The sequence below is a fragment of the Chiloscyllium plagiosum genome, unplaced genomic scaffold (assembly GCF_037043375.1).
Source record: "Chiloscyllium plagiosum isolate Xiang-an unplaced genomic scaffold, Cpla_swu_hap1 HiC_scaffold_19, whole genome shotgun sequence".
NCBI classification, from domain to species: Eukaryota; Metazoa; Chordata; class Chondrichthyes; order Orectolobiformes; family Hemiscylliidae; genus Chiloscyllium; species Chiloscyllium plagiosum.
The window spans coordinates 14,084,195-14,102,456 of NW_028270157.1; the positions used below are offsets into that span (position 1 = coordinate 14,084,195).

The 18,262-nt window shown below is 44.5% G+C and overlaps 1 protein-coding gene across 2 annotated transcripts in view; it reads left to right on the forward strand.

Annotated features, from left to right (window-relative positions):
• The window catches only part of rassf3 (Ras association domain family member 3), a 212,528-nt gene that overhangs the window by 63,508 nt on the left and 130,758 nt on the right, over nt 1–18,262 (forward strand). For both annotated transcript variants that reach the window (XM_087997032.1, XM_087997033.1), the window contains exon 2: nt 4,750–4,877. In XM_087997032.1, coding sequence (XP_087853158.1) covers nt 4,750–4,877 — 128 coding nt within the window. The remainder of the gene's footprint in view (nt 1–4,749; nt 4,878–18,262) is intronic.

Sequence of the window (18,262 nt, forward strand, 5' to 3'; positions counted from 1 at the left end):
TCGATGAGATGATATCCTCCTCAGAATCTTGTATGTTTCAATAGGATCACCTCTCATTTATCTAAACTCCAATGAGGAAAGGCACTACTTTGTGCTTTGTACTTTGCTATTCGTTGCTCTCGATGTGGTCTCTACATCAGGGAGACTGGATGCCAACTTGCAGATTGCTTCAGAGAGCGTCTCTGGGACACGCATTAAACAAACCCACCCCGTGGCTGAATACTTTAACCCCCTCCCACTCCACCAAAGACATGCAAGTCCTGGGCCTCCTCCATCGCCAAACCTTTACCATCCAGAAGAATGCCTCATCTTCCAACTTGATGCCCTGGGGTTGCAGGGTCCCAATGTAGATTTCACCAGTTTCCCCATTTCCAAGCCCCTACCTTATCCCAGTCCCAAGCCTCCAACTCTGCACTGCCCTCATGACCTGTCCATCACCTTTCCCACCTATCTGTTCCACCCTCCTCTCCGACCTATCACCTTTTCACCCACCTTCATCTACCTATAGCATTCCCAGTTACCTTCCACGCCCCCCCCAGCCCCACCCCCCTCCCACTTATCTCTCAGGCGCCCAGCCCACAAGCCTCATTCCTGATGGGCTTATGCCCAAAACATTGATTCTCCTGCTCTTCAGATGCTGCCTGACTTGCTGTGCTTTTCCAGCATCACATTCTCCACTCTGATCTCCAGCATCTGCAGTCCTCGCTTTCTCCTCCTTGACCATCTTCTATGCCTCAGTTAGGTCTCCTTTCAACCATCTAACCTCCACGGAGGCCCAAACTGCTCAATCTCTCTTCATAAGGCAATCCTTTCATCTCTGGATTTAATGTAGTGAGCCTCTGAGTGTCTACACTAATGCAGTCCTTTTTACTAACGGAGAACGATCACTCTGTTATTGCTTTGTTGTGGTCAGCATGGTGAACAAAAATGAGAGCAACTCCTTTTTCTCATTGGCTGTTACAGGACATGGGAAAGGGATAGGGAACATTTTGGGTTTGTAACAATGTCATCGCTGTGCTACCAGATCTCCTCAAAAACTTTGGCTTTTCTCTGTCCCACCAAACCCTTTCACCACCACTGGCCCTGTTTTTGACAGGCTGGAGGTGTTCAACAGTACACTGACATGACAGTCTCTGATGTTAGAGAATGAGCTGGTGACTAGCTCCGTGGATGTCTAATTCAGGATGCAGGAGACTGTACTTGCACGATGTAGTGAGAGTTGACGATGTAAGGGACTAGCAATGGAGGGTGTTGCACGGAGCTGTTCCCTGTCATCCTAAATTGTGGACTCCAAGCCCAACTGTTTGATTTGCAGTGCTTGAGTCCCTGGACCATGTGTATATTGGTTCTGGGTAGTTGCACCTCCTGTTTGATTATTTAATGTGCTGTGTTTTTGGTTGCACTTCAGCCCAATGCTCCTGGTGTGGGGGATGGAGGGGTAGATTAGATTAGATTAGATTGCTTACAGTGTGGAAACAGGCCCTTCGGCCCAACAAGTCCACACCGCCCCGCCAAAGCGCAACCCACCCATACCCCTACATTTACCCCTTACCTAACACTAAGGGCAATTTAGCATGGCCAATTCACCTGACTGTGGGAGGAAACCGGAGCACCCGGAGGAAACCCACACAGACACGGAGAACATGCAAACTACACACAGTCAGTCGCCTGAGTCGGAAATTGAACCCGGGTCTCTGGCGCTGTGAGGCAGCAGTGCTAACCACTGTGCCACTGTGCCACCGTGCCGCCCTGGGTAGCCAGCTCTGAAACTGGCCAAGTTTGCTATTAACAGCTCCACACAGTGGGCCCTGGAGTGGGTCATTGTTCCTGACTGCCTTCCTCTCTTCAGTGGCTACATTCATTCCTGAGCGTCTATGTAGAGGGAGTGCCAACACCCATGATGCCTTCAGAGAGCGGTGGGCACCACGGGGGTCTGGAGTGCATTATTTCTCCCCTTCACCCTATTTTAATTTAGTTCCCTCTTTCCCTAACTCAGTATTTATTGTTCTTCCTGGTGAGTAATGTTTGGTAATGTTCTTTTTAATTAGTAACACGGTGATTATGTGATTATAGGAAAAAAAAAGTGAGCAATGGTCAAACGTCGCTGAGGTTGGCAGGATTGGAAATAGAGAAGGCAGTGGCACTGGGTGCATGAAAATTCTGCCCCCAGGAGACTCTAGGGAATGAAGGTTAATTTTGAGGGCGTTGCTTTTCATGTCCACAGCCAGGGAAAGTAATCACTGCGGCATTTAAGAAACACTGTGGTCGAACTCTTCCGTTTGTCTGTCATCGGCGATGCAGATGACTAGACAGCTTGACAGAGAGTCAAGAATCAGCCATTGGAAATGAAGAGCTTGGCTGCTTCCCAGTGAAAGGTGAAGCCCCTCACAGCAGGACATGTCAAGTGACCAATGGTGGGAGGACCAGGATGGACTGGTCAGAGGCAGGAATCCATGTGGTAAAACCTTTCACCTTACATCTGCCAGAGAGTTGACAACTCCAGGCCTCAGTGAGGTACTTTGACAGCATACCTTTTAAATACGTACATTTATTTTGATGGCCGCAGTTTACATTTTTGTGCAATCCTGGGCTACATTTCCTGTTTCCAAGGTGGACAACCTAAACATACAAAAATCTTAGGGAACTTGACAAGATGGATGCAGAGAGGTTGTTTCCCCATGAGAGGGGTTAGGACCAAAGGGACATCATCTCAGACTATGGGCCGTCACACATTTCAGATGGAAATGAGGAGGAAATCCTTCTCTCAGAGGGTAGTGAATCTGTGGAATATTTTACCACAGAGGCCTGTGGGTCACTAAGTATATTTAAGGCCAAGATAAATCCTTCCTCAGTAAGGGGATAGTGGGTTATGCAGAAAAGGCAGGAAAGTGGAATAAAGGGTTATCAAATCAGCCATGATCGCACTGAATGGTGGAGCAGACTCAATGGGCCTACGTGTTCCTGCATTTTAAAGTCTTAAGGTGATAACAACTGTGAGCTACCCATGCTGCATTTGGTCACACTCCAGCCAAAAGGTCAAAGGTACAAGTGTCCAATTGTAGTGACTCCAACGCACAATCCATGCTTCAGCCCTGTACTGCTGGGGCTGCGGTTTCTCAAATGACAAATTGAATCAAGGACCTCATTATCTCCTTCAGATGAGAGTAAAAGATCCCTCGGCATTCTTAAACAAAGAAGAGTACAGATGTCCTGATTAATATTTATCTCAAGTCAGCATCACTAGCATGTAGAATCGTCAAATTGTTCTCTGTAAGTGTGATTCGGTAAGACCCAATCCCTGTAGCTTTATATTGATTTGCTCAGATAATTGTCTCATTTCTGTTCAAAAGCCACAATAGAATTTCCACTATCGCACTCCGAAGCAGTGCAATCCAGATCCCAACCCTCGAATGTGTGAAAAAAGGTCTCCCTTACCTCACATCTACTTCTTCTGCCAATGATTTTAAATGGGTGACCCCTTGGTTCTCAACCCTGCCACCAATGGGTACGACAACTCCTCATATACTCTGTCCAGACCCCCCCCCCCCCCCCATGATCCTGAGTTCCTCTCTCAAATCTTCTCTTTTCCCAGGGAAAAAGCTCCAGCTTTGTTCATTTATTGTTTATAAAATTATGAGGGGCATGGATAGGGTAAATAGACCAGGTCTTTTCCCTGGGGTGGAGGGAGTCCAGAACTAGAGGGCATAGGTTTAGGCTGAGAGGGGAAAGATGTAAAAGGGATCTAAGGGGCATCTTTTACATGCAGAGGGTGGTGCATGTCTGGAATGGGCTGTCCGAGGAAGTGGTGGAGGCTGGTACAATTACACCATTTAGATTATGAATAGGAAGTGTTTAGAGGGATATGGGTCAAGTGCTGCCAAATGGGACTAGATTAATTTAGGATATCTGCTCAGCATGGACGAGTTGGACCGAAGGGTCTGTTTCTCTGCTGTACATCTGTGACTCTATTTGTTTTTAAATAAATGGCCATCGTTATCAGTCAGTACCCCACCTTGAGATCAGTTTGATACTACCATTTAGTCAATGTAATGAGAATTGGTTGGATGCTTTCTGAGAGAAGTTAAAGAAATGAGGGTCCAATCTTCACTTGAGCCCAATATAAACCCATGGCAATGGAGTAGGACTATCCCTGAGACTGCGGTGTCTGGGAATCTTGCGTGATGTGGGGGGTGGTACTTCTAAATGGGGGGTAGGGGCTGAGAGGGAATGATCTGCTCCGGGAAAGGCAACTGAGTTTGAGCAAGATGAAAGCTGTGTTGAATATCTGCTTGGAGATTAATGCTAAAGCATATAGTTACCATTGACTTGCCAGGCCACTGTCTTATTAGAGAGAAGTGATTTAACCTGAAGGCCGCCGGACCTCGGGTGTGGGAAGAGGTTGAGAAAGAGAGTCTTTCATGGTAACCTCAAACCAGTGATGGGAATTGAACCCACACTGTTGGTATCACACTGCCCTGTAAACCAGCAATCCAGCCAACTGAACTAAACTGACTCCCATGGCTACTTTGTATTGGGATGTCAGTCACCATCATGTTTTGAAAACCTGATCCTAATGATGGTGGCCAAACACTTTTTTGACTTGCAATGTAATAACTGAGTTTAAAGCCCAGCATTGTGGGCTGGATTATATATTACTCAGTTGGGTTATCGCATCAAATTATTGCCAATAGTTGCTGAGTGAAGCCTTGCAGCAGACTGATACCAGCTATTCTCATCTGTTTTCTCCAGACTGCAGGTATACCTGTCACACGCACTGCCGAGAGTTGGTCCAGCTTGGCTGTCAACAGAATGGTCAATCAATAGACCCTACCTCCTGTTCCGCCAACATGGTACATCAACTCACAAAAAGCGAAGAGGTACGTTTTTCATTCATCTGATTACAGCCAAGATCAATATGTAAGGTTTTGGTACGTTGTAAAAGTATTTGAGGATCTCGCTTGTGTAATGGCCACAATTTGCCATAGACAATAACATCCATCCTGCATTCAGTTCTGATGCTCTACCAAACCATGCTTTCCTGCATCTGTTTTTTTTTGTTGGCCGTTATTCCCTCTTTCATCCCATCCCCGATCTTCATTTTCCTTACCGTGATCAGGAAGCCCCTAAACCTTCTCATTTCCAACTTCCCCATTCTGTCCACGCTGTAATCCCATGACCCCAACTACCTCCAGGTGACAGTGCTCCCTGTTCCCCAGGTTTCTAATTTTCAGATTCTCTGCCTTGTTTGCGAATGTTGCTGGAGCCTCACAGCTCTCTGTGTCACCTTCTCCCATTTTATATCCCTGCATGCTCCCTCAACCCCCTCACCCTGTGCTGTCCTCACCCCTTACACTTTCTGCTCCCCCATCATCAATCACTGTTTCATCACCTACCTATCTTCCTGTTATTGTTGTCGAACGATTTCTCAAAACTCTGCTCTTTGAGTATTCTCTTGATTTCTGGTGAAGCTCCTGGTTTTCTGAGTCTGTCACCCAACCTTTTGCATCCACATCAAAATACCATGTGATGTCAGCTTACGTATGAAGCGTGTGTTTTTGAGGAGGAATCCGTGGCAGCCATTGCGGTGCAAGGATTGGCTTCAAGTTGTACGACCTCACAACAGGGAGAATTAAAAATAGAGACCAGAGTCGCATTATAAGCGCTGCGGTGCTCATTGTATTGGAAAGGTCGTGCTGGTGTCTATCCAGTCAAGTTAGCTGGCCAGGTGTTCAATAACCAACAGGAAGATTCCCTCTCTCAAAGGTTGCAATCAAGCTACCTGTTGTTAGCTGGCAATAGTGTTCTTGAAGAGAATATTTTAAAATACTAGTTTGTCTTCTCTATATGTGTCAGAGTAACGCTGTTAACTTGCTTGGCAAATCCTAATGCATCTGAGCTTTTATAGAATGAAAGTTTTTGCACAGAAATGCTTACTGAGGTGAGTTTTTCATCTTAGTACATAGATGGTAACTTGATAAAGTGTATTGCCCATCTGTTATTAGATTCCACCAGAGCAGGAGAGAGGAGACAAGGAAGAACTGTTCCCATGAGTTAAAGGAAAAATGAAAGTGAGGGCATAAATTTAAATGATGTGCAAATGAAGCGAGACTAATGTGAGAAAAACATTCACTCTGCAAGTAGTTAGGGTCTGGAAAGCATGTGGTGGAGGGAGATTCCATTGAAGCATTCAAGAGGGCATTGGATGGTTATTTGGATAGAAACAGTGTACAGGGATAAGGGGAAAAGGCAGGAGGTTAGCACTAGGTCATGGAACTGGAGCAGGCATGATGGGCTAATGGTCTCCTTCCGCCCTATTCTAAAAATTCAATGATTCTGTGGAAGTTAGTGACCCCTTATTTTGAAATAATGACCCGTAGTTCCAGATTCTCCCACAAGAGGAAACATCTTTAATATGTTAAGCCTGTTAAGACTCCTCAGGATCTTATGTAACAATCTCAATTTATAGTTTATTTCTTCTGTGAACGTAGATAACATGTTGTACTCCATTTGCCAGATCTATGTCCACTCACATTACTTCTGTGTCCGTTGGTGGTCTCCTCTTCACAAGTTGCTTTTCTGTTTATCTTTGCTTCCCAAGCAAATTTACCAACCAACCTCCGGTCTCTTTATCAGATAAATTGTGAAAGTTGAGGCTGCAGTACCTCTCCCTGTGGCACACCACTCATTACATCTTGCTAACCAGAAAAAGACACACATACACCGACGCTCTGCTTCCTGTAGCTAGCCAAATTTCCTAAATCTGCCATATTGTTATCCTGCTGTATCGAGAGATTTTATTTACTGCAATAAACCTGGGAGCAGCACCGTCATAGAATCCATGCAGGACATTCAGCTCAGCAAGTCCATACCCACCCGCTAAAGAGCATTCCACTAAACCTGTAACCTTTCTTTCCCCATGGCCAATCCACCTAGCCTGCACATCCTGAGACACTGTGGGCAATTTAGCATGACCAAACTTTGCACAAGCTTGGACTGTGAACCAAGTCCCACCGACCCTCCGAAGAGCAACCCACCCAGACCCATTCCCATTTCTCTGCCGAATGCACCAAACCTACACATCCCTGAACACTGTAGGCAAATTTAGCATGGCCAATTCACCCTAACCTGCAAACCTTTGGACTGTGGGAGGAAACTAGAACATTTGGAGGAAATCTACACAGACACGGGGAGAATGTCCAAACTCCACCCAAACAGTCGTCGGAGGGTGGAATTGAACCCAGGTCCCTGGTGCTGTGAGGCAGCAGTGCTAACCACAGAGCCACCCTTATTGCTTTCTGCAAATCTGAAACAGTCCATACAGTTCTCATTTATCTGTAGCACAAATTCCTTTCTCAACGAGCTCCAATAGATTTCTTATGATTTCCCCACATGCCACATGAACTGGAACCCACTTCTATTGAACCAGACCTTGAGTAAGGCATTCACTTCTCTAATCCCATTTGCTGTACAGTAATTTGGACTTGGCTTTGGTAATTGTCCAGAAATTCAGAAGATTTACAAGGATGTTGCCAGGGTTGCAAGATTTGAGGTTGATTTGAGGAGAGGTTGAATAGGCTGGGGCTGTTTTCCTTGGAGCATCAGAGGCTGAGGGGTGACCTTATAGAGGTTTATAAAATCATGAGGGGCATGGATAGGGTAAATATTCAAGGGACTAGATTGGGTTGGGATATCTGGTCGGCACGGATGAGTTGGAGCAAGGGTCTGTTTCCGTGCTGTACATCTCTATGACACTATAAGTTCTCCTTCTTGATTTGATCCTCATACTAACGATACAGAATCTCTTTCCTTGTTCTGCCCAGGGTAACTACATGGGAAAATAACATTTGGTTCCTTCCTGTCTCACTGTCCATTCCTCTCCAGCCCTGAGCAGGTATCCAGTACTCTGGCACCAACCTCGATCTCAATAACCCAGAGCCAAAACTTCTCGAGTTGTAAACACTGCCTGCAGGCATGTTGTCCTGGATTACATTGGCATCTAGGAGCTCCCACATGTTTCCACATGACAAATCACTTTTTCCCTGGAGCGTTGGAGGCTGAGGGGTGGCCTTATAGAGGTTCATGAAATCATGAGGGGCATAGATAGGATAAATAGACAAGGTCTTCTCCCAGGATGGGGGGGGGGGAATCCAAAACTAGAGGGTTTAAGGTGAGAGGGGAAAGATTTAAAAGGGACCTCGGGGTTAACTTTTTCACACCGGATGGTGCAGAGGTATGGAATGAGCTGCTAGAGGAGGTGGTGGAGGCTGGAACAATTACCACATCCAAAAGGCATTTGGTTGGGTACACGAATAGGAAGGATTTAGAGGGATATGAACTATGTCTCTAAATGCTGCCAAATGGGGTAGATCAGATTGGGATGCTTAGTCGGCATGGGCGAGTTTGACCAAACAGCCTGTTTCTATGCTGTATGACTCTCTAACGATTTTGTTTTTCTTCTTTTATGATGTTTTATCAACAGTACCAGAGTTTCTGTACTATTTTAAACCTTAGGAATAGAATAAAGCTTTGCCCACCAGAAACCTATCAAACAGGAGAGGATGTACAAGCCTGAAAACGTAAATAAGTGCATTCTTTCTCCACTCTATCGAATTCACCAACTGTTAGCACTCTGTCCATAGTTTCACTCAGTGATTAAAAACTTGAAGATTGTTAATCATGTATGTTTATCCAAATTCTAGCATTTTAATATTTAACAAACTTTGCTTGTCCAAGTAAACTTTGCTTAAAAGATAATATTCACTACCTGCTCGTTTGTTACACTTTATAACTATCTAACATTTGAATAACTATCATGATTGAAAACCTGGTTTAGATAAGAGTGACATGGAAAATACCCACCAGTCAATCATTTGCCTGCTCCCCTCTGGTGTTACAGCTTGATTATTCTACCTGTCCGTGTGCTGTGCTGTGGGAGATATTAAAGGAGTCGATGACTTAGTGGTGTCATTGCTAGACTATTAGTCCAGAGATTCAACCAATGTTCTGGTGACGTTTGTTCGAATCCCACTGTAGCAGTTGGTGGAATTGGAATTGAATGAAAAATATCTGAAATTACAAACCTACTGATGACGGTGAAACTGTTGTTGATTAAAAATCATCTGGTTCACTAATGTCCTTCAAGGAAGGAAATCTGCCATCCTCACTTTTTTTGGCCTACGTTTGACTCCAGACCCACAGCAGTGTGGTTGGCTCTTAACTGCCCTGTGAAATGTGTTTAGCAAGTCACTCCGTTGTATCAATCACTCTGAAATCTGATGGCATTGTAGGTCAACCAACAACACATAGACTGCAGTGGTTCAAGGAGACATCTACTCCACCTTGTTGAAGGCAACTAGAGACGGGCAATAAATGCTGGCCAGTCAGTGACACCCATGTCCCACGCATGAATTTTAGGGAAAGGACATATAAATGGTCAGCATCACAATGATTGTTCCTCTCTGTTTAACCTCTGCTCTCCCAATATGCTCGGTTGCTGTCTCACTGTCTCTGGCTCCTGTTTGCTGCTAAACTCCTCTCAGCTTGCTGCTGTCCTCTGCAGGACAGCTGACCAGAAGACTCCTCTTCTCTTGCCACCTGTTATCAGGCGTATTGGAAGAATTACAAATGTGTGGCCAACAAGTCCTGAAATGGGTCTTGAACCCCCAGGCTTCTGGCCAAGGAGTAGGCCCACAACTGCTAAGTCACAAGATACTGGGTCCTATCACCACAGAACCCTTCAATAGCGAATGGTTGAGAAGGTGGATGAAAGGTTAGAGTTCTCGTCAACCTCAGTTATACACACTTGCCTGATCATGGTAACTGTACAATATCCCGCTGAGACAATGTGGGGCCTGAGATACCATTGGCCTTCCACTCTGAAAGACACTGTGCTCCAGCTGTCTTTTGGATATGGGATAATGCAACTTGTTTGATCTTAAGTTGAAACAGGACATTGTTTAGGCCACTGTTGGAATATTGTGTGCAATTCTGGTCTCCTTCCTATCAGAATGATGTTGTGAAACTTGAAAGGGTTCAGAAAAGATTTACAAGGATGTTGCCAGGATTGGAGGATCTGAGCTACAGGGAGAGGCTGAACAGGCTGGGGCTGTTTTCCCTGGAGCGTCGGAGGCTGAGGGGTGACCTTATAGAGGTTTATAAAATCATGAGGGGCATGGATAGGATAAATAGACAAAGTCCAGAACCAGAGGGCATAGGTTTAGGGTGAGAGGGGAAAGATATAAAAGAGACCTAAGGGGCAACTTTTTCATGCAGAGGGTGGTGTGTATAGAATGAGCTGCCAGAGGAAGTGGTGGAGGCTGGTACAATTGCAACATTTAAAAGGCATCTGGATGGGTAAATGAATAAGAAGGGTTTGGAGGGATATGGGCCGGGTGCTGGCTGGTGGGACTAGATTGGGTGAGGATATCTGGTCAGCATGGACGATTTGGACTGAAGGGTTTGTTTCCATACTGTACGTCTCTATGACTCTGACTCCATGTTACTCCGATCAATATAGATATTCACTGGTAAGGCCACATCGGCAACATACATGCAATTTTAACCTCTCTGCCTTCAATAAAGTTACTAAAAGCTAATGAAAATTCCAGGACTTGGGACTCCAAAGTAAAATCAAGTTATACACCTCATCATGCTTCCATCGGAGAAAAATAGATTGAAGAGAGAAAGGCTGTCATGAGCACAATAAATATCATTGAGTTTGGAATAAGATTGTTCGCAACCCTTTTTCAAATTACAAGTGTTTTGATTTTAACATAGTCAGCAGAGCAGCCTCATATCTCAAACATGATGAAAGGTTAGTTATTTACTTATTGTTGGAAATTATTTAAGCAAAAGGCATTAATGTTATTAGCTAAATACAGACACCGAGATTAAGTAAGTAAGGGGAAAAGTTACATTCAAAGATTAAATGAGACCAATCTCTATTTACACAGCAGGCCTGGCTTAATTGGAGATCCTGTTTCTGAGCAAAGACTTGAATTCCGATTCTGTCCTCTGTGGACGGACTGAAGGATACAGTCCTTTCTTCTGTTTTTGTGCAATTTTTGTCACAATAGTGAGCTGGAAATCCAGTTCCATTACTCTGCAAGTCGTCACAAATGAGAAAGTATCATAGAATCCTATTGAGTCCACACCAATCTTCCGAAGGGCATGCCTGGGTGGGATGATCTATCAACATAACCCTGCATTTCCCATGGCTAATCCACCTAGCCTGCATACAATGGGCAACTTAGCATGGCCAATGCACCTGACCTGCACATCTTTGGACTGAGAGGAAACCAGAGCACCCAGAGGAAACCAACACAGACATGGGGAAAACGTGCAAACTCCACACAGATTGTCACCCACGACTGGAATTGAACCCAGGTCCATGGTGTTTGGAGAGCAGTGCTAACCATTGAATCACTGATTAAATCGCTGGGATGGTTATGTCTGACTGTGACCACTGTCTATGACAAAAGGAAGTCATACCAGGTTTCATCAGTGAACAGGAAAATGAAAATGTATTTGTTATAACAAGTGTTTCCTCTAACATGGGACAAACACAGATCATTAGTTAGTAATATGTAAATTTAAACTATACCCCCCTTTAAGCCCAAACACCCACAGAAAGTAGAGATGAAACAAAGTCTTTTGAAGAATATAGTGGGTGGGAAGGCACAAAGTCTGATCACATTCTAATCTAAAAGGGAAAGTGATACAACTGCTTCACCGTTTTCTGTTTTGGCTTTTGTTGATGACTTCATTGATTCTCAGTTTGGTAACTGGTCAGTTGGACCTAGGTCTTGATTTAAATTATATTTGTCGAATCTTTGATTGTTGTACAGTTCTGGAATGCTTCAACCTGTGTGTGGAGCTAGTGAGTTAAGTCAAAGAGTCATAGAATCATACAGCATGGAGCAGGCCCTTATTCATCTCAGACAAGTACAGAAATAGTTCAAAATTCGAACAGTTAATTTACATGACTTCAAACTCCTAAGAACTTTCCACAACTTCCAGCATAAATATAATCTTTCTCAGTCTTCCAGAATTTGCTTGCGGTTACAGGAATCTGACTCAGTCACAAGGGTGTGAGTTATAGGGAGAGGTTGGACAAGCTAGAATGTTTTTCTTTAGAGCATCGAAGATTGAGCGGGGATCTTACAGAAGTGTGTAAGACCATGAGAGGCCTGGATAGGGTGAATGCACCCAGCCGTCCAAAATGGCCGTCCATTCTAACCCCATTTCCCTGCACTTGGCCCATACCTTTCCTATCCATGTATTTGTCCAAATACTTTTTAAATGTCATTAATGTACCTGCTCTGGATTAGTGGTGCTGGAAGAGCACAGCAGTTCAGGCAGCATCTGAGGAGCAGTAAAATCGCGTTTCGGGCAAAAGCCCTTCATCAGGAATAAAAGGACGCATTAATGTACCTGCATCAACCACTTCCACACGCAGCTCATTCCATATGCGTACACCCTCTGTCTAAAAAGGTTGCCCCTCAGGGTCCCTTCTATTCTTTCCCCTCTAACCTTAAACTGATGCCCTCTAGTCCTCGATTGCCCAACCCTCAGAAAAAGGCTGAGTGCATTCACCCTATCCAGGCCTCTCATGGTCTTACACACTTCTGTAAGATCCCCGCTCAATCTTCGATGCTCTAAAGAAAAACATTCTAGCTTGTCCAACCTCTCCCTATAACTCACACCCTTGTGACTGAGTCAGATTCCTGTAACCGCGAGCAAATTCTGGAAGACTGAGAAAGATTATATTTATGCTGGAAGTTGTGGAAAGTTCTTAGGAGTTTGAAGTCATGTAAATTAACTGTTCGAATTTCAAACTATTTCTGTACTTGTCTGAGATGAATAAGATATCTAGCAAGTCAATGTACCACCTAGTTTGATGCATTTTCCAAAAGGCAATATTCAGTGTCAGCACAGACCCTGGTCAGATCCTGGAGTGGGACTTCTTGCCAGTCACTTATGAAACTTTAGATTGTGAATGTAGAACAAAGGGGCTATTTATGAACAAGCCTCAATGATGTTTAGAAATTAAGCTTTTCACCCAATGACCACTGGAAATGTCATACGCACTTAGCAAAAAACAATTTGTTGATTAACTGCTTACTTGAACAGATACCTCTCTGCAATGGAAGGTTTCAGCAATTTACTGTGCACACTGTGATAATTGTGCTGTCTGAAGCATACGGCTGAATTTCCCCAGGCCTGGAATAATGTGGGCAATGCCGAGGCTATTGGGGAAAATACGGCAAGAATCGAAAAATTAGATTCTCGATGTCAAGATAGAAAAGTCTGATTTTATAAATAGGGTTTGAACAACTGTATGAGAATCTCGCTAGTGATCAGAAGAACATAAGAACGTAAACATAAGAACGCAAGAACTAGGAGCAGGAGGTGGCCATCTGGCCCTTCGAGCCTGCTTCGCCATTCAATAAGATCATGGACTCAGATCCACCTACCCGCCTGCTCACCATAACCCTTCATTACTGTTCAAAAATCTGTCCTTTGTCTGAAAAACATTCAACGAGGTAGCCTCAGCTGCTTCACTGGGCGGGGAATTCCACAGATTCACAACCCTTTAGGTGAAGTTCCTCCTCAGCTCCGACTGAAACCTGCTCCCTTTTATTTTGAGGCTATGACCTCTAGTTCTAGTTCTAGTGCAAACAACCTCCTTGTTTCTATCCTAACTATTCCCTTCATAGTTAAGATTCCTCTGCTTGTTATTCTAAATTCTAATGAGTGCCGTCTAGTCTACTCAATCTCTCCTCACAAGGCAAGCTTCCCAGTTCTGGAATCAACTGAGTGAACCTCCTCTGTACTGCTTCCAATGCCAGTACATCCCTTCTCAAATAAGTGAGCACTGAGAGTATGAACCTTGTATTAATACTTCATTTTGGCTCCTTTCTATGCAGCTTGCTAATCTCCCCGGTATTGGAGAGAAACTACAGGACTCTAACTCCAAGAAGGTCAGAATAGGTTCCTGGCACTGCAGCTGCCTGGCATCTTCTCCAGATATCAGTGGTGGCCTGCAAACCCCGAACATCAAAGGCCATGTTCCGTCGCTGGGCCATGTTCCATCACTGGAAATGTGCTGCAACAGCCTACATCCTCTGTTCATGGAGGTTGTCATCAAATTCACCTCCTTATAAACCAGTGTTAGGACTAAGCAAGCCTGCATTGTAGGTGAGAGTGGGAAAGTTCAAAGGAGATGTGAGGGACTGGGATTTTTACGCAGGGATTGATAGGAGTCTGGAACGCGCTGCCAGGGGTGGTGATGGAGGCAGGTAGGATAGGGGCCTTTAAGAAGGTTTGGATATGAATATACAGAAATGAAGGGATATGGACCGAGTGCAGGAAGAAGGGATTAGTTTAATTTGGCATCATGCTCAGCACAACATCATGGGCTGAAGGGCCTGTTCCTGTGCTGTACTGTTTTGTGTTTAATGTGATGTGGAGGAATCGGTGTTGGACTGGGGTGTATAAAGTTAAAAATCACATTGCACCAGGTTATAGTCTAACAGGTTTATTTGGAAGTTCAGGTACACAATCCTCTATCTGAATTCCGAAATCCCAAAAGCCCTGAAATCCAAAGCTTTTCTCATGAAGGTTTTTTCTGTATAACAAGATTGTTTTGCATGTGAACAGGTGACCCAACTCCACACCCACTCGACCCACATCACTCAGATGTGACCTGGTGGCATGGCCCAGCACTAGCAGGGGTCAGTTGTGTCTCAGCACTCCTACTATTCACATGTAACTCTGCTGTTCAGAAAGAGTTTTTTATTTCACTGTGAAAATGTCGTTTATTCTGAAATCTGAAAAATTCCGAAATCCGAAAAACAACTGGCCCCAAGGATTTCGGATAAAAGATTGTGCACCAGTACTAACTTTTGGAGCACTCCAATCTCCGGCCCTGGCAACGCACAGCCCTCTGCTCCAACCCCAACCTCACTATCAAAGCCGCAGACAAGGGGGGTGCAGTGGTAGTTTGGCACACCAACCTCTGTACAGCTGAAGCCAGGTGCCAACACATGATCACCTCCTCCTACTGCCCTCTCAACCACTACCTCACCTCCCATCACCAAACCATCATCTCCTAGACCATCCACAACCTCATCACCTCTGGGGATCTCCCATCTCATTGTCCGTGAACCCTGCACCACCCAACTCTACCTCCTACTGAAGATTCACAAACCCGACTTCCCCGATCGATCAATTGTCTCAGCCTGTTCCTGACCCACCGAACTCATTTCTCCCTACCTCGACACCACCCTGTCCCCCTTAGTCCAGGAACTCAACAGCTTCCTCATTTCCCCTGCCCCACATTATCCCAGTCCCAAGCCTCCAACTTAGCACTGCCCTCCTGATCTGTCCATCACCATTCCCATCTGTTCACTCCACCCTCCTCTCCGACCTATCAATTGCTCCCCCACCTTCATCTACCTAATCACATTCTCAGCTCCGTTTCCCCCACCCCCCCCAGCGCAGAATTTAAATTCAATAAAAATCTGGAATGAAGACTCTAGTGATGACCATGAATCCATTGTCAATTGACCCACAGAACCATAGCAATATGGTTGACTCTTAACAGCCCCAGTTAGGGCTGAGCAATAAGTGCAGGCCAGCGATGATCTTGTCCCATAAATAAATAAAAGAAATATGGGTGGCACATGGCTCAGTGGTTAGCACTGAAACGTCACAGTACCAAGGTCCCAGGTTTAATTCCAGCCTTGGGCGACTGTCTGTGTGGAGTTTGCACATTCCCCCTGTGTCTGTGTGGGTTTCCTCCCACAGTCCAAAGATGTGCAGGTCAGGTGAATTGGCCATGCCAAATTGCCCATAGTGTTAGGCATAGTCAGAGGGAAGTGGGACTGGGTGGGTTACTCTTCAGAGGGTCGGTGTGGACTTGTTGGGCCGAAGAGCCTGTTTCCACACTGTAGGGAATCTAATCAAAACTTGTGAGCTAGGAGACATTTCATTTCTGGTTTTCTTAATTTGGTTTTTGTGTGTTTGTTTTTTGGTATCTCTTTTTTTTTCTTTTGCTGGGCTGTAATTGAATGCACAAAAGAAAGAAATTCAAAGAAAACTTGTGGGATTTCTAACTTTGTCATTCAAACCTTGTTCAGCCAATTCCCCATCTTCATCTTGGCATCGAGAATCTCACTTCTGCTGATCTCACTCTATTTTGCTTTCCCAACTGACCCATGCCATCCAGAGGCTGGGGAAACCCTGCCCTGTGTGTTGCTGCAATGCAACTGAGTGTAATTGTGCAAGCATGGGCACTGTCTCAATGGTTAAACCATTGGCGAGAGTCCTTCATGTAATTAACAAACCCGTCAATGTGTTGATTAACTAGATCATTGGAAAGAGTTATTTTTATCTATCCAGAGGGGACGTAAATACAAGATGATTATTCCATTGACCTTCGCTCTGTATTGTGATGATGTGGAGGAGCCGGTATTGGACTGGGGTGGACAAAGTTAAAAATTACACATCACCAGGTTATAGTCCAACAGGAAGCACTAGCTTTCATAGTGCTGCTCCTTCATCAGGTAGCTATGGAGCAGGACTATAAGATACAAAAATTTTTAGCAAAAGATTACAATGTCATGCAACTGAAATGATATATTGAACAAGCTAGATTGCTGTTATGTTTTTCATCTTTTAGAGTGGCTGCAAGTTTTGGTTCATTAATATATAAATCCCAGAACTTCTTTTCAGTTACATTCTCGAGATAACTTAAGATTTTATATATAAAAAAAGTGACATCTCAGCTCAGACAATGCATTAAAGGTGTGAGGTCAGAGTCTGTCTGTATCCCAATCTTGAGTCAGACTGATTTTATTTCCAACGTAGGAATTTATAAAATGTCACATGGACTGACTGCCTACAGATTGTGTACTTTTTGAACAAAATAGAACATACCTGCACATACAATTCTGCGAATGCAAATTCACCCCATGCACGTGTGTGTGTGTGCGCGCACACGAGAGAGTGTGTGTGTGTGTGCATGGGAGTGCGTGAGAGTTGTGTTTGCGTGTGTGCGTGAATGTGATGGAGTATAAGCCTGTAAGAGGGTGAGAGTTTGGGGAGTGTTTGTGTGTGTCTGAGAGAGTGTGTGTTGCTATAAATTCTGTGTCTTATGGTCCTGCTCCACAACCACCTGATGAAGGAGCAGCGCTTTGAAAGCTAGTGCTTCCAAATAAACCTGTTTGGGAGTAAAACCTGGTGCTATGTGATTTTTAACTCTGTGAGCTAAAACCCAGCAAATAACCTTGGTAAGCTGAAGATAATTGCATAAAGAACCAGGAGGTGGCAGCACTATCTGAAGTTTTAACAGATCTTACCTCCAGTAGGGAGCTCAGAAATGCTACATAACTCTTTAATTCTTTTCGCTTCTAATCATTCTGTTCAGATAAAGATGAAGAAAATGATTATATTTTAGTATTAATTTTAGTTTCAGTCACTGCAAGGTCACATTCATAATTCCATGTACTTTGAAGATTTGAGACCTGTACAGTATTGGGCTGAAATTTGACAATTTCTGACATGTGGAATTAGCAGACCCACCTTGTTATCATAGTCTTTTTCAGTGGAGTGATGTTTAGGGCTAGATTATCTTTCACGGTGGTGGTCATTGTTGGAGATGCTGCAACCAATTTCCACACAGCAAGCTCCCACCCACCCCCGCCCCCCAAAAGCTGCAAAACCTCAATCAGATGTGTTTCCTCAAAAAATGTTTCTTAATGTGGTCCCATTTTAGTTCTTGAAAAATTAACGTGACTCACATGTCAACAATATTGCAGCTCCGTGACATTCCGTATATAATTGTGAAAGTGTGTGCTGTCAGATAAATATCAAAACCTGTCTTTCTAAAGTAACAGCAGCCTTTAAGTTATTGAACTGGTGCCAGTTTAACCTGAGGGTTACCATATCACAGTTGAGGGCAGTGGTTGAAGAGGGAGGGTCCTTCATGGTACCCTGGTGTAGGAATCGCAGCCACCCTATTGGTGTCCCTGCATTGCAAATCCAGCCATTCAAGCTAAGCTCGTGGTAACAATGGGATGTGGGAGGAGAGATTCGACCAGTATTCACAGGACATTAGAGTCGAGAGTGTGGTGCTGGAAAAGCACAGCAGGTCAGGCAGCATCCGAGGAGCAGGAGAATCGATGTTTCGGGCAAAAGCCCTTCATCAGGAATGAGGCTGGGAGCCTTGGGGATGGAGAGATAAATGGGAGAAAGGTGG